The following is a 20,095-nucleotide window of genomic DNA, read 5'->3' as shown; positions in this document are numbered from 1 at the left end:
GGGTACTTGAGCTCCATGATGTGCCCTGGTTCTCTGGAGGTCCAAGTACTTAAGCTCCATGAGTCCCCCTGGTTCTCTGGAGGTCCAGGGGCTGTTTCATCCAGCCTCCATGCGGGGTTATGGTGCTCCATTCCTGGGTACTTGAGCTCCATGATGTGCCCTGGTTCTCTGGAGGTCCAGGGGCTGTTTCATCCAGCCTCCATGCGGGGTTATGGTGCTTCATTCCTGGGTACTTGAGCTCCATGATGTGCCCTGGTTCTCTGGAGGTCCAAGTACTTAAGCTCCATGAGTCCCCCTGGTTCTCTGGAGGTCCAGGGGCTGTTTCATCCAGCCTCCATGCGGGGTTATGGTGCTTCATTCCTGGGTACTTGAGCTCCATGATGTGCCCTGGTTCTCTGGAGGTCCAAGTACTTAAGCTCCATGAGTCCCCCTGGTTCTCTGGAGGTCCAGGGGCTGTTTCATCCAACCTCCATGCGGGGTTATGGTGCTTCATTCCTGGGTACTTGAGCTCCATGATGTGCCCTGGTTCTCTGGAGGTCCAAGTACTTAAGCTCCATGATGTGCCCTGGTTCTCTGGAGGTCCAGGGGCTGTTTCATCCAGCCTCCATGCAGGGTTATGGTGCTTCATTCCTGGGTACTTGAGCTCCATGATGTGCCCTGGTTCTCTGGAGGTCCAAGTACTTAAGCTCCATGAGTCCCCCTGGTTCTCTGGAGGTCCAGGGGCTGTTTCATCCAGCCTCCATGCGGGGTTATGGTGCTTCATTCCTGGGTACTTGAGCTCCATAAGTCCCCCTGGTTGTCTGGAGGTCCATGGGGGTGGTTCATCTGCCCTCCATGCGGGCTTTCAGTGCCCTAGCCCTGGGTAAATGAGCTCCATAAGTCCCCCTGGTTGTCTGGAGGTCCATGGGGGTGGTTCATCTGCCCTCCATGCGGGCTTTCAGTGCCCTAGCCCTGGGTACTTGAGCTCCATAAGTCCCCCTGGTTGTCTGGAGGTCCATGGGGGTGGTTCATCTGCCCTCCATGCGGGCTTTCAGTGCCCTAGCCCTGGGTACTTGAGCTCCATAAGTCCCCCTGGTTGTCTGGAGGTCCATGGGGGTGGTTCATCTGCCCTCCATGCGGGCTTTCAGTGCCCTAGCCCTGGGTACTTGAGCTCCATAAGTCCCCCTGGTTGTCTGGAGGTCCATGGGGGTGGTTCATCTGCCCTCCATGCGGGCTTTCAGTGCCCTAGCCCTGGGTAAATGAGCTCCATGAGTCCCCCTGGTTGTCTGGAGGTCCAAGGTGTCTGTCTCCCAACCTCCATGCGGGGTTATGGTGCTCCACTCCTTGGCAAAGCCCCCCCAGAGCAGGGGGGCATCAGAGGAGGTTGTGCCTGGTTTCGTTTATTCTTCCAAGTGTGTGTGATGACCCGAGCCCACCTTTGGCCCAATAAATGCACGGGACCCCCCCTTAAAGCCCCCGTGAATGTCGGTTCCCATATGGCATCAATGCAATTGAAAATGAAACCCGGATGGCAAGTCCTGCAGCTCTGCGTCCCAAGCTGGTATCGAACCAGGCTCTGCCGGGTGGGAGGCAAGCTTCTTAACCATTGTGCCACGGGGGAGTGAAAGTCGGTCCACCCAAACGGCACGGTATTTGTGGTTCGACTGCCGCCCCGGAAAGGCAGAAGGAAATTTCTGCTGAGAAAAGGCACCGACAATGCACCAATCACTTAACTGCTATTTGGGCATACTCCTTTATGTACCTAGATGGCAAAAGGAGGTTGGCGTCCCAAGCTGGGTTCGAACCAGGCTCTCCCGGGAGGCAGGCACCAGCATTAACCATTGTGCCACGGGGACGCCAGGGTCAGTGTGCCCATATGGCAGAGCATCTATAGTGAAATGTGGCAAGCCCCATGTTCCCGAATACCCAGGTGGCAAGCCCCCATTGACAAACACCCAGGTGGCAAGCCCCATGGTGCTCCATTCCTGGGTACTTAACCTCCATGAGTCCCCCTGGTTCTCTGGTGGTCCATGGGGGTGGTTCATCCTACCTCCATGCGGGCTTTGGGTGCCCTATGCCTGGGTAAATGAGCTCCATGAGTCCCCCCTGGTCCTCTGGAGGTCCAAATACCCAGGTGGCAAGCCCCATGTACTCGAATACCCAGGTGGCAACCCTCCCATTGACATAAACACCCAGGTGGCAAGCCCCATGTTCACGAATACCCAGGTGGCAAGCCCCATGTACTCGAATACCCAGGTGGCAACCCTCCCATTGTCATAAACACCCAAGTGGCAAGCCCCCATTGTCATAAACACCCAGGTGGCAAGCCCCATGTACTCGAATACCCAGGTGGCAACCCTCCCATTGACATAAACACCCAGGTGGCAGCCTATGTTCACAAAGGGAGCCTTACCAGGGGCACGAGACTCTGGGCCATGTGTACTGGTGGGTGTAGTCCGCGGAGGGGTGCTTAAGTGTGGGGTACCCAGGTTCGAAGGGTGCTTAAGTGTGGGTCCACAAAGTGGCAAGACCCCCATAGTCCTAAACACCCATTTGGCTTAAGTCTGGGTCCCCAGGTTCGAATGGTGCTTAAGTGTTGGTCCCCCAAGTGGCAAGCCCCCATTGACATAAACACCCAGGTGGCAAGCCCCATGGTGCTCCATTCCTGGGTACTTAACCTCCATGAGTCCCCCTGGTTCTCTGGTGGTCCATGGGGGTGGTTCATCCTACCTCCATGCGGGCTTTGGGTGCCCTATGCCCGGGTAAATGAGCTCCATGAGTCCCCCCTGGTTGTCTGGAGGTCGAAGGGGTCTGTCTCCCACCCTCCATGCGGGGTTATGGTGCTCCATTCCTGGGTAAATGAGCTCCATGAGTCCCCCTGGTCCTCTGGAGGTCCAAACACCCAGGTGGCAACCCTCCCATTGTCATAAACACCCAAGTGGCAACCCCCCATGTTCACGAATACCCAGGTGGCAAGCCCCCATTGTCATAAACACCCAAGTGGCAACCCCCCATGTTCACGAATACCCAGGTGGCAAGCCCCCATTGTCATAAACACCCAAGTGGCAACCCCCCATGTTCACGAATACCCAGGTGGCAAGCCCCCATTGTCATAAACACCCAAGTGGCAAGCCCCAATGGAGTGAAATGTGACAAAGTGTCAGTTGTATGGGTAAAAATACCCGAGTGGCAACACCCCCATTGATGGAATACCCATGTGGCAAGTTCGGGTCCATTACCCAAATGGCAGTTTTCCCCATTGAGATAAACACCGAGATGGCAACTATGCCATCTGGTGGCAGAAACACGTTACTACAGCGAATCTTGCCACGAGGGAGCAAAATCCATGATTTTTGTGAAAAGTTTGTCCTCTTTGGGGGTCTCTGACGGGGAGACCGGGGGTCTTAAAAATCGTTAGGGTGGGTCATAGGGGTAACGAGGGATGACCGGATTTTTAGAGAGTGACCCCGTAACCCTACGACCTATGGTTAGCCCTCCAGAATTTTTAGAAAAAGGCCATTTTTTCCTCCCAAATGTACACTTTTTTGGCCCTCGCCCTAAATAGGGATAGACCTGAGTCTGTCTTATTCTGTTTTAATGCTGCTAGTGCCTTTACCCTAGTCTGTAGCTGACTTTATCTCGTGATAACCTTTAACTTTTTAAGTATTGCCTGAACTTGTTTTAAGTCCAGTTTGTTACCTTTTAACAGAAACTGCTCACATTATGTATTGGTTATCAGTGGAGCCACACAGTATATGAAATTAGGGGCGCATCATTTTCTGTAAATATTTAAGCAAGCCCTAATATTAAGAAGACTTTATCAAACAAAAGGATTTCCCGTTCTTCATGAATCTTCCTTCAGATCAAACTGTGCTAATCATATCAGATTTGGTGTTCTTATTCATCCGTCTGATTCTTTGGTCAACAACTCTCCAACATTATACATCCAAAACCAACTGCTGAAGCACAAAGATGTTCAGGCTTTACTGTAGATCCACTGCTTGCTACTTGTACAGAAGGATGTTAGCACCACTTGTATATTTAGCAGGCTTTGTGAATGTTGCTACGGAGACAGTCAAAGGTTTCAATAGGTCTGCTCTGAACTGTTCAGGCTCTGTGTCCAAAAATGTGGCTTTGTGTGCCCCTTCCACTTGGTCAGCTGGCTGCTTCCCATCTGCAGCTCATCCATGAGCTTCTGCAGCTATTCTCTAAAACACATAATGCATACATGGTACAGACCAATGAATAATTACCCATTACTTCATCAGTCACATTATTTCAGAATTCTAACCTTTTTCCAGGGATCTGAATGTTTTACACTAATGGAGCTGTAGTTCTGCTTTGGCATAGCAGAAGAAAGATTTGATGGTTTGTGTCACAAGGCTGAGGTAAGGATGCTGATTATGTAACATCAGCAGAAGTATGAGAGAGCTGTTGGCTTCATTGTCTTTTGGAAAGACTCAGCTTTCCTTTTTTTCTGTTGGGTTATAAAGAGCTGTGTTTACTGGTAAACTGTGGAGGTCAGTGGGTCAGCAGTGATTTAAGTGTCCATGGTAGTAGAGCCTTTGCCACTGCAGCCTGTAATTAGACTCTGCTCTGCTCTGGTGGGAAAGTCCTCCACTTCGTGCTGATCCTTTGAAATCCTCTGACGCTCTTTAAGGCTGTATAATCTCTTGTTCCAGCATGTGAAGCTTCTCTTCCGCTAAAAATTTAGAAAGCCTGTACCCCTGAAGAAGTATACCACTATTATGGATGAATAGCAGTGGAAAACTGGACTCTAAAATCAATTGTTTTGTAGAGAGGATCCATTCTAAATGGTCATTCAATGGCATGATTATTGCCCCTTTGGGGGATGACTGCCAGAGGATGTTTTTATTGATAATTTATTTTACAGGAACCATTTGTTGCCCCATAAGACATCTAGAACCAGAACAGGACATGGATGTTGTGGACTTGTTCTACTGTCCTGTACAGTAGCCCTACCCTTACCATGGGTAATGATCAGTGACTCTTTTTCTCAGGCTTTTTAGTACGTTTGCCTCTTCATTGGTGGGTCGTCCTGCTCTGCAGTGCTTTTACTAGGTCAGGGGTGGGCAACTCCAGGCCTTGAGGGCCGGTCTCCTGCAACCTTTAGATGGGTCTCTACTTCAACACACCTGAGTCAAATAATGAGGACATTAGCAGGACTCTGAAGAACTTGACTGCATTTAGGAGGTGATTCAACTATTGGATTCAAGTGTGTTGGACGAGGGAGACATCTAAGAGTTACAGGACACCGGCCCTCGAGGATCAGGATTGCCCACCCCTGTACTAGGTAAATACCACCGTGGTCTCTGCTGAGTGTAAATGAAAGTTATCAGCTTGTTGTGTTGTAAAATGATCTATTCATGTTTTTTTGTCTGTAGTCTCGTGTTTAAAATGTGGATGAAACCTGATAGAATTCATTTTATATTTCCAGCCCAAATTCAAGTTCTCCTACATTCTTCTGAATTGCTCTAATAATGTTAATTAATTCCTTTAAATTAATTTTTTTTCTGCAAAATTTGTTTTGCTGAAGTTGAAAACATTTAATCAGAATTGCATGGTATTATGTTACTGTCTGCATCTAAAACCAGATGCAGTTTCTAGAAACTCGGCTTTCTAGAAAACACAGTAGCTGTGTGAACTTTGAATGAACTTTTACAATGTTGCACAAAAAACAACACATCTCAGAAAAATGGAGAGTCCTCCTCTCCAAGCTGAAGGTTTGACATTTTTTTGAGAAAGTACACCATGTTTGAATGCTTTAGATATTTTTTTGGAAAAGCCAAAAACCAGTTTAAGTGAGCGTGCAAACATTCGTGCAAAAATCAAGAAAGTTATTTCAAATTTTGCTCCTTCCATCAACCTTTTTTAGAGATGATACTGTTTGAGAAAGCTTCTATAATCTTGGGACAACATTGAGCTAAGACAAGCATCACTTTTCCCTTTTGTTTTTTACAGGGCTATCTGACTATTCAGACTGCTGCAAAGTGCTTAGAAGATTTCTATTTTTTATTTTTTTTTACCCCTCCAGGGGGTCTTTTTTGTGGGCTCTAGTGTCCCTTAAATGACAGTAGACTGACAGGAAACGGGGAAGAAGAGGGGGGAAGACATGCGGCAAATGTCGTCGGGTCCAGGAGTCGAACCCGCGACGGCCGCGTCGAGGACTCAAGGCCTCCAAATACGGGCCGCGCCAACCCCCACGCCACCACGGCACGCCCCGCTTAGAAGATTTCTAATGATACATTCTTAGATGTAACAACAAGATAACATATTAGGTTCACTGGCAAAAGATGGGATTTTAGCTGTGTTTTAGAGTTTATTTATATAGTGCAAATACACAAAAGGTTTTTTTCTAAAGTCGCTTTATAAAACAAACAGATCCAGTTTTATGTAGACATAGTCAATTTAATTAAATTTACTGATTTGAAGTCAATATTTTGAACCTTTTGAGGAAAATGGAAGTGCCTGTCCTTTGGAGACCAAATAGAAACCAGGTGTACTTCAGCATGCCTGCAAGGCTTGGAATGCAAACAAAATTAGCCCTTTTAAAATCGGATGGATACTGATGTTGGTGCCAGTTCGCACCATGTAAATCTTTCAATCAGTTACAAAATGGCCCCTCCCTTTGATAGCCAGATCTTTAGGGGCCATCTTTCTGTGACTGTTCCTTTTTTCCACAGGGCTTTGTTGAGTTAACAAATTTGGCTCCTGACCACAGAGCATACCCCTTCAATGTGAGCCTCCTGCTGTCTGAACAATGGAGAGCCAGTTGGAGGCTGGATGGACCGATTCTCTGCTCCCATTCCACAGCACATACTTTCCCAATGATTCCAATGTTGATTCAGTATGCCCTTATTACACCATTCATCAGTTCCAGGGAATGAGAAGTCTGTTAGACACTTCAGCTGTGCTGTAGTCATATTTTTAGCCAATCCACCTGCAGTTTCATTCTTTAATCTCTATAAAAATTAATCGAATCATAAAATCACAGCAATATATGTTGTGCAACATCACTTTAATCTCTGCTATTAAAAGAAGTTCAAACCATATCTTCCTCTTTTTGCCTGAACCAGAACATCCATCTGTTTGGATTCAGACACAAGAGACCATTTCCTTTTATTCTCATTGAGCAAACCCAGACACGCATAAGGTCCACCCCCACCTATTGTTCAGGCAGCTAGCCTCTAGCTGTGGGACAGTGGTCTGGAAGACCGGGGGGAAATCAGGCTGCAGTGCCCCTCAATACCATCTAAACTCAGTATCTCCAAAAGCCCCACACAGTAATTGACCGAAACAGCGGACTACATTGCTGCATTTACAATGCTTGTTACAACTAGTCATGATGATGGGCACTTTCTCCTCTTCATCAGTAATGAAGAATGTGAAGCAGAAAGGATTGCATTTTTTATGCTTTATAAAATCCATGATTGGATCTCCATTACATTTAGTTGCTGTTGCCTTTTCCTTCTTTCTGTGGAGCTTCTTATGCAAATATACAGTTAGCTGTTTCTGGTTTTTTTGTTGCTACTCTTTATCATGTAGTTTTCAATACATTGAAAACTACATGATAAAGAGTAGCAACAATAGGGTAGGGTAGTAGTTAGGGTAGGTATATATATATATATATATATATATATATATATATATATATATATAATTTATTTATTTATTTTTGGACAGTGTCTCTTCCATGCTTTTCCAACTGCGATCAATATAGAGCCACTGGGCTGTCTGCCATTGACAGACATCTGTCTCATCCTGATGCCAATGAATGCTCGGCGCTAATGGGACTTTTAAAACCACTATCACTCTGTAAGCTGCTGACTGTTCTATCTAATCTGCTCCATCCTCACTTTCATTTGATTCTCTGAGTTGATTTGACAAATAGTGTAAAATCCAATCAGCAGTTGTTGTTTATGATAAGACTACCTCAGATTAATATGTTTGTTTTAGAACCTGAAGTTCTCTAGCCCACAGATCCTTATATATGAAAGCTACCTCTGATTTAGGACCTCGGTTCCATGACGAAGAGTTTGCTGGACCTTGAATTTTCTTCTGCAGGTATTATGTTTGAGAAAGACATGACATATTCAGATTTGTTGTTGCTGAATTAAAGGGACAGTATTATGTAAAATTGACTTGTTTGAGTGTTGTTATAATGTTATTCCCTTATCAAAAACATACCTGAAGGGTTCCCTTGATTCTTTCATGCATGTTTGAGAAATTCTCTCATCTCCTGTGGCAATCATTGAACTGTGCAAAATGCGTGGGTGGACCAACACCGCCTTCAAGGCACAGCTCAAGCTACTGAGCTTCCACCTCACAGAGCAGCAATTCCCCACTCACCTCCTTCAATCTAGTCAATAGCAATTAGCAAATAGCTGGCGGTAAGACAATGACTGAAAAATATATCACAATATTAGCATTTGATATTGTTCAATATCAATAACTATTGATTAAATATCTAAAATATTGTCAAAGTAGTGACATTACCTTTCCTCTTTTATCTACAGTTTTCATTCAATGATGCTTTTATTTTTAAGCAGTCATGAAGCATGATGGCAACATCTTAAACTCCTGCTATGCAAGTTACTCAACAGGTTGTTTCTAGGTAACCAAAGAATGAGTAAGTTAGTTGATCAGGGGTCTTTAATGGATATTTGCCTTTTTTTAAAATTGAAAAATCTGAAGCCTGTCCATCATTTTGACATTTTTGACCTACATGGTGCAGGACGTGCGGACATTTTCAACTTTACACCTGGATTATATTGTAAGGACAACTACATCAATCAATTAAAAAAAAACCCTTCTGAATATCATCTCTGACCTGGACACTGAATTAAATGCATCTTGCTGACTGGGATCTGACAGCGTGTGGACAGGACGCTTTGGAGCTCATTTGCTTCAGTAGTGCATTCAAAACTTTGCCTGAAGTGGCACCTTTAACAAGCCCACAATACATACAAAACAGAGGAAACTAAAGATAATTCTATGTTGTGTTAACAGGGTTTCCCTCAGTGTATTATAAGCTTGGTGGGCCGCCAGGCTTTACTTGCCCCCTCGCCTGGTTAAGTATTGCTTGCTTTTATTAAAAACAAAAGAAAAACAAACAAACAAAAAAAATGCTTAAAATATTTTTGTACATCAGTAACCCCGAACTGCAAGGGTCTGTGCCCCAAATAAAACCCATGGTTGTGCTTTTAGAGGTGCAGGCAGTGGAGTGAGAATGATGCGTCTTTGTGAACAAAGGTTTGTGTGTAATGTACGTTTACATCTCACACACAGACAATGCTGGGCTACATACATAAACTTTAAACTTTATCAGTTTGTCACCAAATGGTTTGAAGGATGAGCATAATGTTTGTTTGTGTTTGTGTGTTTCAGATCTATCTAAGAACCGCCTGTGTGAGCTTCCAGAGGAGCTGTGTCAGTTCATCTCTCTGGAGACGCTGAGTCTGTACCACAATGGAATGCGTTTATTGTCCCCTAGCCTGGCCAACCTCCAGGCCCTTACCTACCTCAACCTCAGGTAACTCAACACCTAAACACCACATCAGAAGCCACATGCTCTCCTGATGTGGTGTAGCATGTGGGTAATTAGGTGGCTCATTGTTTAGTATGTGACTGAACCCATGCCAGCAGGGTGGGCAGTTTTGGGCAGAAAATCTGTGTTTCAGTTAAGAGTTTTTAGTGCTGATATAATATGACATGGTTGTAGTTTTTGCAATATTAACCTGACATGGTCTGAAACAATCATTTATTTAGAATGGCACTGGGCAGTAATTACAAATGTGTTCATGCACGGTAGCACTCCTGACAGCAGGAAGCTGTTCATTCAAACATGAGTTCATCACAACTAATAAAACGAGTGGAGCTACTTGCAAGGCTGGCCAATAACAAAAGATAAGGATCCAAAATAGAAAACTCGTTTTTGAGCATTTCTGATAGACAAACTAGCAGAAAACCAGTTGATCAACAAATTATAAATGAAAATGTATCCTGTTCATACTGTCATTTCACCTCAGAGTTTGATTTTAAAAGTGAAGCCAATGATATGCTTTTTAGGTAGATGCATCTCAACTGGCACTTTTTTAAAACCCTCTCCCCAAAACCAATGCTGTGCTGATAAATGTACCCCATAAATATTACACATATTTTTGATTATTGTGAAATCTTACAGTATGAGAATTGCTGGCTGTTCTCAACCAAGAATACCCTCATCCTCCAGAAATGTTGAAAAAAAATTAAGCTTTATTTAATGACTCTGTCAGTTTATTTAAACTTAAAACTCCCACCAGGACATGCCTTGGTTTAAGTTCTAATGCCTAGTAGTATCTATAACATCATCTAAATAAACCAGAATTATGCTTTGCATCTGTATCTGTAAATAGAATTCTTTATGCAAATCACAGATATTAGTTTGAATATATATATATATATTTTAACCTTAAGTTGTTTTTGTTTTTTTACCTTACATAAATTGCCATTTTGTCATTCCTTAAAATGTTCTCCATTTACATCAGCTTTGGCTGCTCACACTGAACAATATTGTTACAGGTCTTTTGTAGTTTGAGCTTGTAAATTTTTGTTTTGATTGCTGAACAGTGAACTAGTCTTTATTGTAAAAGACTACTTCACAATAAGGCATTAGGGCAATAAAGAACCTTAAAATATCTTACAAGATTCTGGGATTTTGGCAGTTTGATTACTTTTCTAGTGTCTCTTTGCTGAGTCATTATTAGGCCATCACTAGAAAATTAAGGGAAAAAAAAACTGCACTAGGAATGTTTCAATTCCAGATGACAAATAGACAAATTAAGCTATCTCAACTACATGTAAAAAAAAAGAAAATACTTTTCAAGGCCTAAATTCATTCTTCACCTCAGTGTTTGTGATAAGTCTGTTCTCAGACTAGACAACACCATGAACAATCGTTAGTCCGAGACAAACTGCTGTTCTTCTATGGTAAGAGAGCATGTTGGATTAATTAGAGCAGTACACAAAAAATAGCAAAGACAACTATATTTTTATGTAATCTCACTAACTTTTTGAGTGGAAAATTGTTGGTGGTGGGAGAGATTTGGGTTAGAATTCACGCTCTCAGTTCCAGTTGATTTCCAATGTATCCTGTTTACATGTAGCACTTAGTCTCACACAAGAACTGATTTCTGATAGAGCTTCATCTGGAACTCCAAGGTTTTCTCTCAGCTACAAACTGTTAAAATTTCTTTGTTGCAATCATAAACTCAACTGTAGCTATGAAAAACAGCTTTGCTCCAATAGTCCATCCCTTGTGAACTCTTTGTAAACTAAAGAGTTTACAAGATTGCATCTGTTTTCTTAAATCATGGAGCACAGCAACATATGCATGATAATATTCTCACAACTAAGGCCCAAAAAGGAGGTCTGATTTTGTCTTTTACTGTATTTTTTGAACAATAAGCCGCTACTTTTTCCCCACGCTTTGAACCATGCGGCCTGTAGCCCGGTGTGGCTTTACTGTGGACTTTTCTTCAACTGCCACAGGGCTCTTTAGCAGGAAGTGAATTGTTGGAAGTCAAAATTGGAAATCAAAGAAGAAAGTGCTGATTTTCATTTAGAACAAGCACATGCTAGCAGCAGGCACAACAGAAAAATTTCTTCAAACTCATACCCCCTCATCATGGAAACAACACAAAGAAGTTCATATGATGCAGCTTTTAAGTTGAGGGCTATCGATCTGGTAGTACAGGAGAGAAATAGAGCCGCTGCATGTAAGCTCGGCATGAACGAATCCATGGTTTGGCGTTGGAGACGGAGGGCTGCATCCTTAATAGCAGATTTATTAAGGATGCAGCCCTCTGCTGCGTCCTTGTGAAATACCAAGAGCGGTGGAGATACCAGCGGCTTATAGCCTGGTGCGGCTTATATATGCACATTTTCAGCTATTTTAAACAACTTTGTAAACACAGCTTATAGTAAGGTGCGCTCTATAGTCCGGAAAATACGGTACATGTTTTAAAAAGACACAGGAAAACCTTAAGAATATAAATCTAAATTTTACCATTTTACCATAAAAGTTACCAACACTAAATGACAGACTAACAACTATTAAACAAAAACAAAGTTTAATAGTTTTAACTTTGTTTTTTCACAGTTAGGCCTGTGAATTGTTTAAGATACAATGCACATGCCTAACCTAGCTTAAACAAAAATGGTGAATGAGGTAGTAATTGAACATTTCAAATGCAGTCTATTCACAGCATGTCACTTTGCTGCTATTCTGTCCTAGGGGATAAAATTCAGTCAGGATTAAATTCAAATCATTTCAGTTTATGCTTGTGCAATACAGTCATTACTTTCAACTCTAGTTTCTATCTAAATATATAATAAAACAGTTAAATTCTGTCAATGATAAATTGCCATTTGGTCAAAACTTCTCAATCAAAGGAAACCTAGCCAGACTTAGACTTAGACTTAGACTGACTTTATTGTCATTTTGCATGCACAGGGTGTATACAGAACGAAATTTCGTTGCATATGGCTCAGGACAACGTTTTGAGGTTCCAATGTTGTGAGGTTACTCCAGAATAAAATAAATACAGTATAAAATATGAATATAAAATATAAAGTATAAAGTGCAGGACTGACAGTAAAATGGAAGTTATTTAGCTATGTATATGTGCAAGGTATGAAGTGGAGACCAGTTTTTGAGTGCAGTCCAGTTAAGAGTTCAGCAGTCTGATGGCAAGTGGGAAAAAGCTGTTTCGGAACGTGGTGGACCTGCACCGGATGCTGCGGAACCTCTTTCCAGAGGGCAGCAGGGAGAACAGTCCATGGTGGGGGTGTGAGGGGTCAATGACGATGTTTCGGCCTCGGGACACGCAGCGCTGGGATGAAATGTCCTGAATGGAGGGAAGGGGGGCCCCGATGATCCTCTCTGCTGTCCGCACCACGCTCCTCACGTTCTTCCAGTCGGAGGCGCTGCAGCCTCCACACCACACAGAGAGGCAGCTGGTCAGAATGCTCTCTGTGGTGCTTCTGTAGAACGTCTTGAGGATGGGCGGGGGCAGGTGTGCTCTTCTCATCCTCCGCAGGAAATACAAGCGTTTCTGTGCCCTCTTGACCAGAGACGTGGTGTTCCCAGTCCAGGTGAGGTCGTTTGTGATGTGCACCCCCAGGAATTTGGTGCTGCTGACCACCTCCACAGCCGAGCTGTTGATGAGCAGTGGAGCGTGGCTGGGCCGGTTCTTCCTGAAGTCGACGATCATCTCCTTCGTCTTGTCAACGTTCAGGATCAGGCTGTTGTCTCTGCACCAGTCCACCAGCTGCTCCACTTCCTCTCTGTAGTCCAGGTCATTGTCGTCTCTGATGAGGCCCACCACCGTTGTGTCGTCCGCGAACTTCACGATGTGATTGGTGGCGAACCTGGGGACGCAGTCGTGTGTCATCAGAGTGAACAGCAGAGGGCTCAGGACGCAGCCCTGAGGGGAGCCTGTGCTGAGGGTGATGACATCGGAGGTGTGTTGTCCGATCCGGACTGACTGAGGTCTGTCGGTGAGGAAGTCTAGCAGCCAGTTGCGCAGGGGGGTGCTGAAGCCCAGGTGTCCCAGTTTTTCTGCCAGATGCTGTGGGATGATTGTGTTGAACGCTGAGCTGAAGTCCAGGAACAACATCTGCACATGAGTGTTCTTCTCCTCCAGGTGAGCCAGGCTCAGGTGTAGGGCGGAGGAGATAGCGTCTTCAGTGGAGCGGTTTCGGCGGTAGGAAAACTGGAACGGGTCAAATGCGGGGGGGAGTCTGGAGACGATGTGTTCTTTTACCAGCCTTTCAAAGCACTTCATCATGATGGGAGTCAGTGCCACAGGCAGGTAATCGTTGAAAGAGGTGACTTGAGGTTTCTTTGGCACCGGAATGATGGAGGCAGTTTTGAGACAGGCTGGCACTGTGGCTTGGTCCAGTGAGGTGTTAAAAATGTCTGTTAGGACACCAGCCAGCTGACCTGCGCATTCCCTGACACCCGCCCAGGTATGTTGTCGGGGCCTGGGGCCTTCCATGGGTTGACTCTTTTCAGAGTCTTCAACACATCGGCTGTGTCCAGGCAGAGTGCCTCCTCTTCCTGGTGGGGAACAGTTTTCTTTGCCAGAGTACTGTTCAGTGCCTCGAACCTCCCAAAGAAGCTATTGAGTCCATTTAGAAAGTCAGCATCAACTTCACCCACTGGGGGGGAGGATGGATTGTAATCTGTGATCGCCTTTATGCCTTGCCACATACTCCTGGTGTTGCTGGTGTCATGGAAGAACTCCTGTATTTTCCGACTGTGAGTTCGCTTTGCTAACCTGATAGCACGGATCAAGTTGGCTCTCGTTGTCCTCAGTTCCTCTTTGTCGCCAGACTTGAAGGCTGAGTTCCGTGTTTTTAGCATTTCCCGTACTTCCTTGGTCATCCAGGGTTTTTGGTTAGCCCGGGTGATAATGTTCTTAGTGATGCTGACGTCCTCTGTGCACTTGTTGATGTAGGCTGACACAGTCATGGCGTACTCATCGATGTTGATCTGGTCGTTGTACGTGGCTGCTGCCTTGAACATCTCCCAGTCAGAGCACTCAAAACAGTCCTGAAGTGCCTCCATGGCCCCCTCCGTCCACACTCTCACCTGCCTCACTGTAGGTTTTGTTCTGATCAGCAGGGGCTTGTATGCAGGAATTAGCATAACAGATAGGTGGTCTGAAGAGCCAAGGTGGGGGCGGGGGGCTGCTCTGAATGCTTCTTTGATGTTGGTGTAGGCCAAGTCTAGAGTATTTCCTCCCCTGGTTGGAAAATCCACATACTGGTTGAAGTGAGGGAGAACAGTCTTCATGTTGGCCTGGTTAAAATCCCCAGCAATGATGAAAACGCCTTCTGTGTGTGAGGATTGCAACTCACTGATGGTCCGGTAGAGAACACTCATAGCCTCTTTAGTGTTAGCACTGGGGGGCACATACACAGCAGTGATGCCAACAACAGTAAACTCCCTGGGCAGGTAGAATGGTCTGCAGTTAACAGTCAGAAGCTCGATGTCCGGGGAGCAGTAACTGGCGACACTCATGGCATTTTTACACCAGTTGTTGTTGATGTAAATACACAGCCCCCCTCCTCGGGTTTTACCGCTGAGAGCGCTGCTCCTGTCTGCGCGGAATGTAACGAGCCCCTCCAGGCTAACAACGTTGTCCGGTATGGACGAGTTGAGCCATGTCTCCGTCAGAATAAGAGCGCAGCAGTTCCTCAACTCTCTCTTTGAAGACAGTTCCAGTTGCAAATGGTCTATTTTGTTGTCCAGAGAGCAGACGTTGGAGAGGAAGATGGACGGAAGCGGCGATCTGTGGGGGTTAGCGTTTAGCTTAGCTGTTAGTCCACTTCGACAGCCGCGCTTCCGCTGCCGGTCACACCGCCTTCTCTTTCTCCTCCTCCGGCTAGTGCTGCTAGGCGAGTCCGCTGCGCTGTGGGCCGCTGGGTGTTGCTTCCGTAGCACTCCGAGATCACGTAAACACTCCAGAGTAGTCGTATTTATGAGTCCAAAATCACTTGATGATCGTAATTCCAGCAGACGCTGGCGATCATATGCTAACTTACTGAGTGGATGCAAAGTTTGTAGCGTTTTAGGTGGCATATTTTGCTCAAATACTCGCAAGTTGTTGAGAGCCCATGCAGCCGCAGCCATTTCGGGCGCCGCCATCGTAGATTTTTAGCCAGTATCATAAAGTTAGGGCTTTATGATACTGGCTTATGACAGGCCCTGCTGTCACATGCTCCTCAGCAAGCATGTGACAACGGTAGAAAGGAAGAACTATTTTTTCATGGCTAGCTAGGGTTAAGAGAATGGGAAGGAGTCTAAGCGTAATAAAATAGAAGCACTAGCTCAGGACTTCTTCTTGAGAAAGAAAAATAAAGTTTAAACTTCTTTTAAGCAAACTTCAAGTTGCTCTTAAAGATGTATAAAAGACAGTTCACATTGATTGGCAGAATATGGTGGTGGTCCATTTATCTAAGAAGAGAGACAACAGGATATGTTCCAACTCACACTCGTAAGCCTTTCTGGTAAGGTCTGATCAGGGTTTCTGAAGAGGAGGAAATACTAGGTAGCTCAGCATCAGATTCAGGAGGATCAGTGTGGTTTTTGTGCTGGTTGTGGAACACTGCAGCAGCTCTACACCCTCAGCAGGGTCAGGGGGATGTATAGGAGTTCGCCCCAGCTTTACATGCTTTTTTTACATGTAATGTTGGTTGCAAGTCAGGACTTGTTTTAGGGGAGAGCTGGACTCCGCCAAGGATGCCCTTTGTCACTGATTCTGTTTTTAATGTTTGTGGAGAGAATTTCCAGGCACAGGCAAGATGTTGATGGGATCTGTTTTGGTGTCCTCTTTATGCAAATAATGTAATTCTTTCGGCTTCATCAGACCATGATCTCTAGCTTTCACAGAAGCCTTTCGGCTAAGCTCTGGATTTATCAGTCAATCTATGTTCCTACCTTCATCTATGATCTTGAGCTTTGGGTAGTCACTGGCTACAAGCACCTGAAATGAGTTTCCTCTGCAGGGTGTCTGGGCTGTCCCTTAGAAATAGGGTGAAAAGCTCAGTCATCCGAGAAAGGCTCAGAGTAGAGCCACTGCTCCTTCATGTCGAGGGGGTCCAGTTGAGGTGGCTCGGGCATCTAGTTAGGATGCCTCCTGATAAGGTGCCTCCCGGCACGTCCCATCGGGAGAAGACCCAGAACATGCTTGGTGGACGATGTCTCTCTGCCTGCCTGGGAATGCCATGGGGTTCCTCCTAAGGAGCTGGGAGAGGGAAGTCTTTACCTCCTTACTTAGACTGCTACCTCCGTGACCCTGGATAAATGGAAGAAAATGGATGGTTGATGATAAAAATGTACTAATGTTTTGGGTCTGTTTGATCAGCAGTCATTTATGCATCTAGTAATTATGTTGTGCTTATATGCCACAGTCTATAGAGTGAAGTAGCTTAAATAACCTGTATGATCTCATCCCATATTACAACAGAAAATTGTACACTTCATCAGTTATTTTAGGCAAAACGGTTATTTAGAAAGAGACTTAATCAAACGGTTACTGTATAAAAAAGCAAATTTCATTTTAAATATTCTTTTGGTATGTTTCCAATTTAAGAGGCATTTGCATTTTGCTTTCTAGAAAAACAGAAAATATAATTATTTTCTAAAAAAATTACCTTAGAATTAAATGTATTCATAGTGCTTATTAATAGAGTTTCTTTTTCTTATTATTTGGTACAACTTCAGTAAGTCTTCTTATTCCTCCACGCTCTCATTTTACTGTTGCTAGGATACTGGAAACCCCCTCCAGGTGGCTGTAATGCAGCATGAATCAGAGCAAATGGACTGTATAACAGAAAGTATCCAACTTCTAATGGAGCTGCTGTTTAGTGTGAGCTCCATGATGAAACTCCTGAAGCAGCTGAGATATTATCACATATCGCTGTATGTTGTTAGTTGATCCTTTAGCCTCTGAATGTTTGAGTCATTAGACTTTGAAATCTAATCCCCGCTCCAGGTGAGGATATCTCTTCAGTGACATCACTTTTTGTTCATGGGTGTGTTGGGGTGTTTGTGTGTGTGTGCTTCTCTCCACAGTCGGAATCTCCTATCCAGTTTGCCCCCGTCCGTGTTCCAGCTCCCCCTACTGCGAGTGCTCATTATCAGCAACAACAAGCTGTCTTCACTGCCCTCCTCCATCTACTCGCTCACACACCTTCGACAGCTGGTACGGCACACTCACATTTTGATCCCTCAGAATCTCTGCCCCCACCGTGTTTTTGTGTTAAGAGATGTTAAAAGTTCTGGTCAACTTTTAACCACAATATGAAAATATGGCTAAGTAATTATTTGTTATTAGAAGACATTATTAACAATACTTAAACCCCAATTATAGAGTCTTAATATAGGTAAACATGCAAAAAAATATGTTTAAAATGTTAATTTTTTTTGCACTTCAGCTAAACCCTAACTACGAAACCCACCAGTGGAACTTATGGATCCACGATTAGTCGAACATGTTGGCCTAAATATGTTATATATATGCCTACATTTTTTGATTAACTAAAAAATTGCTGTTTATGATGCATAACTTAAAAAATGTTGTCCTTTGTTTTTTCACCCATGGAGGTCACCATTTCTTCATGATTGCTGAGTTGATGACAAGGTTTGGTCCATTCTGTACTGCAATCTACAGAGTAGGGCTGTTGTAAACTAATATTTTAGTAATCGAGTAAGCTATCGATTATTTTTATGATTAATCGAGTAATCAGATTAGAAAAAGATATAAAAAAAAAACATTGGTAAATCTACCATAACAGCAGTGTTACTATCGGATATCAACATCAGTCCAATTTTTCATATTTGAGCATTATTAACAATAACTTTTCTGTAGTTTGAAAAATTAATCTGTAACAACAATAGCTCATTTTCTAAGTTAGCCTGAAGAAAAATTATACAAAAACCTGAAATTATTTTCAGTTTAATAATAAAGAGGCAGGCTCACAAATACGCCTATTAAAATATTTCTATACTCCAGCTTTTCGTTTATGTATTCATCTTCAGTCAATTTAATAGATGAACTCTCTCCTTGCCCAAACATTCATAGTTTTTGTGTCCATGTTAGCGATGAGATTTGACACCTTCGTTTGTCACACACAGAAACACATCTACAGGGTATGTACCATCACGATGTGCTCTGCCACCCTTTTGTTAAGACCAGCATGATATGAAATAAATTTTCTGGTTCGTCCTAACCGGCCACCAGGAAGCTGTTCCGGAAGGAGAAAAGCTGCCGTAGTCCAAGCATCGCGACAGTCTTTTTAAGGACACCTATTGGTCCCCTGAAAAATGATAAAAGCCCGGACATTATCATCAGTCAATAAAATCCTCCCAGGCTGATCTTGGAAATTGGAAGATATGATGCTAACACTTCGCTTTTGTCAACAACTCAGGCAGAATGAGAGCCCTGCGCAACACAAACTAATTCTAATAACTAATATAACATAATTTAACGAGCATTCGAGGCAGATACATTTTCCTCAAGGAATTTTAATAATCAAGGTACTCCAATCATTCTTTGAATTGTTTCAGCCTTAGAGTAAAAATAGGAAGGCTAACTTTAGTAAAGTTAGTTTTATCATATTGCATTTGACTGGTGTAAATTTAGACAATGCCACACTGTGTTGCTTTTGACTGTAATTTAAAATAAATAAATAACGTGAGTCTGCATCAATTCCCACACACACAAAAAAGAAGAGTACAGTGGGAAAGTGCCAAACATAACTTCCGAAGGACTCATTTGTGCTCTCAACATTTCTCTCCAGAAAACTTTGAGTCATGAGCAAAACTGGTGAAGGATATAATAGGTGGTTGTTACCCCGGCAAGCTAAAAACAAATGCAGTGCAGACAGTTTTTATCCACAAAGTGTCTAAACCCTGGCACTGGCTAGCAAGAGAAAAACACTGGTAGAAACATCAGACAAGCAGCGCCAGAAGCTCCTTTAAACAATAAAGAAGCTATTGCCACTGCCACTGATACCGAATGTGAAATCACAGACCCGACACTGGACCAAAGACTACAGCCTAAACAGGTGTTACCAGACTGAAGTCCAGACCCGAAACAGAGAATGTCAACTATCTACCGGATCACACAGTCGGACCACATGTCATTCATTGTTTCATTTATGAAGCTGACGGCAGCAGCAGCAGCACAAACACCAGCATCTCTGGCCAACTCTTTCCTCTTCCTCCATTCAATCCTCCTCATCTTCATTACCTCTTGTGTTTTCTCCATTCCCATCAATTTCAGTGTGCTGTGGTACAAATTGAAAAGGCCTAACAACATTGCTCATGGCTGGAGGGAGCTCGTGCAATCAGACCTAGCATACATCATTTATCCAGCATGCATTACAGGGTCAACAACATGGTGACATCCATATGACAGTACTTTATTTAATTTTTTAAAAACCAAACATTACAGTATTTGTACTGCATTGTTTTTACATCTAAAACTATTTTTTCCTCAAATAAAGTCTATTGTTACAACTAATCGTGGATCCCTTTAAAAAA

General features: G+C 43.8%; 1 protein-coding gene across 2 annotated transcripts in view; it reads left to right on the top strand.

Moving 5' to 3' along the window:
* LOC102218210 (leucine-rich repeat and calponin homology domain-containing protein 4-like) overlaps positions 1-20,095 on the top strand; it is a 72,043-nt gene that overhangs the window by 23,183 nt on the left and 28,765 nt on the right. For both annotated transcript variants that reach the window (XM_023346035.1, XM_014472072.2), the window contains exons 2-3: positions 9,388-9,532; positions 17,624-17,753. In XM_023346035.1, coding sequence (XP_023201803.1) covers positions 9,388-9,532; positions 17,624-17,753 — 275 coding nt within the window. The remainder of the gene's footprint in view (positions 1-9,387; positions 9,533-17,623; positions 17,754-20,095) is intronic.

Source organism: Xiphophorus maculatus, chromosome 14 (assembly GCF_002775205.1).
Source record: "Xiphophorus maculatus strain JP 163 A chromosome 14, X_maculatus-5.0-male, whole genome shotgun sequence".
Taxonomy (NCBI): Eukaryota; Metazoa; Chordata; class Actinopteri; order Cyprinodontiformes; family Poeciliidae; genus Xiphophorus; species Xiphophorus maculatus.
Note: the sequence above shows the minus strand (reverse complement) of the source record. Positions and strands in the feature narration are given on the sequence as shown.